Source organism: Plasmodium gaboni, chromosome 4 (genome assembly GCF_001602025.1).
Source record: "Plasmodium gaboni strain SY75 chromosome 4, whole genome shotgun sequence".
NCBI classification, from domain to species: Eukaryota; Apicomplexa; class Aconoidasida; order Haemosporida; family Plasmodiidae; genus Plasmodium; species Plasmodium gaboni.
Window position 1 is genome coordinate 732,822 of NC_031484.1, and position 2,439 is coordinate 735,260.

Here is a 2,439-nt window from a genome sequence, read left to right on the forward strand (position 1 = left end):
TATATATATATATATATATATAGATGGGTATTTATTTATTTATTTATTTATTATATTAAGGAACCTTTAATATTGCTTTCATGTAGTAATTCTTATATACTCTGGTATATATATATTTTAATTGAAGAAAAGGAATCTTATACTTTTGTTATAGTTTTGTGGAATCAATGTATATATATGAACTTGCATAATAATTTACATATATACATATAATATACATATAATAAAAATGCCTTTCCTTTATATAGAAGCATATGTATGTTCACTTAATATTAAGAACTCCTTTTTTTTTTTTTTTTTTTTTTTTAATGAGACCCTTAAAAATAATAAAATTAATACATATGTATTATTCATATTTCCATTATTAGGTATTATCATTTTATATACCATAAGGAATGTTCCTTTTTATTTTTTTAATTTTTATTTTATATTTTTAATATGTGTGTCTTATATAATAGTTATAAGTTTTTATTAATGTTGTTTATTATGAGAAAATAAAATAAAATAAATATAAATAAAAAAAATAAAAAAATAAAATCTATCAATTCATTTATATAAAAAATTATTCTCTTACACTAATAAATGTACATACATAAAATCTATTCATTTATCTCTTCTAATTTTTCTTTTTTTTTTTTTTCTCTCCTTTTTTTAATAAGGGAATTATTAAATAAGAATATTATAATTCCACAGTGTATAAAAAAAGAATGAAAAAAAAAAAAAAAAATACATACATATATATATATATATATATATATTTATATATATGTTAAAATAAAATAAGATAAATATATTTATTTCATTATGATAAAATAAAAAAAAAAAATACATATATATGAACACAATGATATAAATAGTGATGATAAAAAAAAAAAAAAATCTATTCTATATTATGGCATCGTGATAAATAAAAATAATCACAAAAATAAGATATTATTTAAAAATAAAATAAAATAAAAATATAAAAGAATTCAACAGAAAGACAACCACATTTATATAATATATATATTATATATATTATATATATATATATATTTTATGTGTGTATGTCCTAATTTAATACTGCAAATATATATTTGTATGTAAAAAAAAATAAAAATAACAAACTAAACTCTCTATATTTAATTTATGTAGTTATGCATAATAACATTAATATATATATACTATACTAAGATACGATTTGTAATATAAAATTAAAATAAAAATTAAATAAAAATAACGTACGATCAAAAGACATATGTATATATGTTTGAGCTTACAAGATATTATAAGGTACACAAATATATACACATGAAACTTACTTTATATTAATTTATTATTCTATTCAATAATATAATTTTTTTTTTTTTTTTTTTTGGGGGTATATATATAATATATATAATATATATATATATTATTTATACACTAATAATGTGCATCTCCCGTTTAAAAAAAGCAAGAGAAAAAAGAAGAAATACATATATATAATATATATAATATATATATATATATATATATATACTTTATCTTTTTATTCTTTCAACTTTTTTTTTTTTTTTTTAAGAATTATAAATGCATATCATGGAACACTCAAATAAAAAAAATAAAATAAAATAATAAAATGTATACATATATAAATACATACATACATATAATATATATACATATATATTTAATTATATGGACTAAAAACAATATATAATATATAATTGTATATATGAACATATAAAATTATTTTATATGTATTATACTTGTTATATATTATTGTTGTTTTTATAAGTGTTTATAATAAGATCTTATATGTATTAATATATATGTATATACATATATATATCATATAAGATGCAGTATTATATTTAAACAGTAGAGGGTGCTACTGTAGATCTTGATGAGGATACTTTACTATCTCTCTCTTCAGATTTGTGTTGTTTTTCTTCAGATTTATTAGCTTTGGATTCTTTGGAATTTTTTCCTGCATCTACTTTTTTGTTTTCATCCTTTTCTTCATCTGGTACTTCAGCTTTTTTATTAGATTTACTAAGGTATCCTAAGCCTAAAGCACTACCTAATAGTAAAGCAATACCAGTAACAACAGTAGATATCATTATTATTTTTTGTTGCTGTTTTCTCTTTTGCATCTCATCAACTTTGCTCATGCCTATGTTATCAACATTGACATTCTTTCCTTGGACGTTCTTAAATCCTTGAACGAAAACGTTCATGGAGATAAGCAACGCAAAAACATAAAATAAATTGCTTAATTTCATTTTTTTCGTGAAAAAAAATAAAATAAAGAAAAAATATTAAGTTTTTAGAGAATATATTAATATTAATATTTATTTTTAAAATAAATAATAATAAGAAAAAAAAAAAAAAAAAATTTTTTTATATAAAAGTTTTTTTTTAAGAATTGCAAATAAAAAAAAATAATAATAAAAAAAAAAAAAAATATAATATAAT

At 16.9% G+C, this 2,439-nt stretch overlaps 1 protein-coding gene across 1 annotated transcript; it reads right to left on the reverse strand.

Moving 5' to 3' along the window:
- Positions 1 to 1,835: 1,835 nt before the first annotated feature.
- Positions 1,836 to 2,246, reverse strand: PGSY75_0423700 (early transcribed membrane protein 4; the record flags this gene model as incomplete). The annotated part of the gene is made up of 1 exon (XM_018784279.1): positions 1,836 to 2,246. One exon carries the CDS (start codon positions 2,244 to 2,246, stop codon positions 1,836 to 1,838), a length of 411 nt encoding a protein of 136 aa, XP_018643441.1.
- Positions 2,247 to 2,439: the final 193 nt, after the last annotated feature.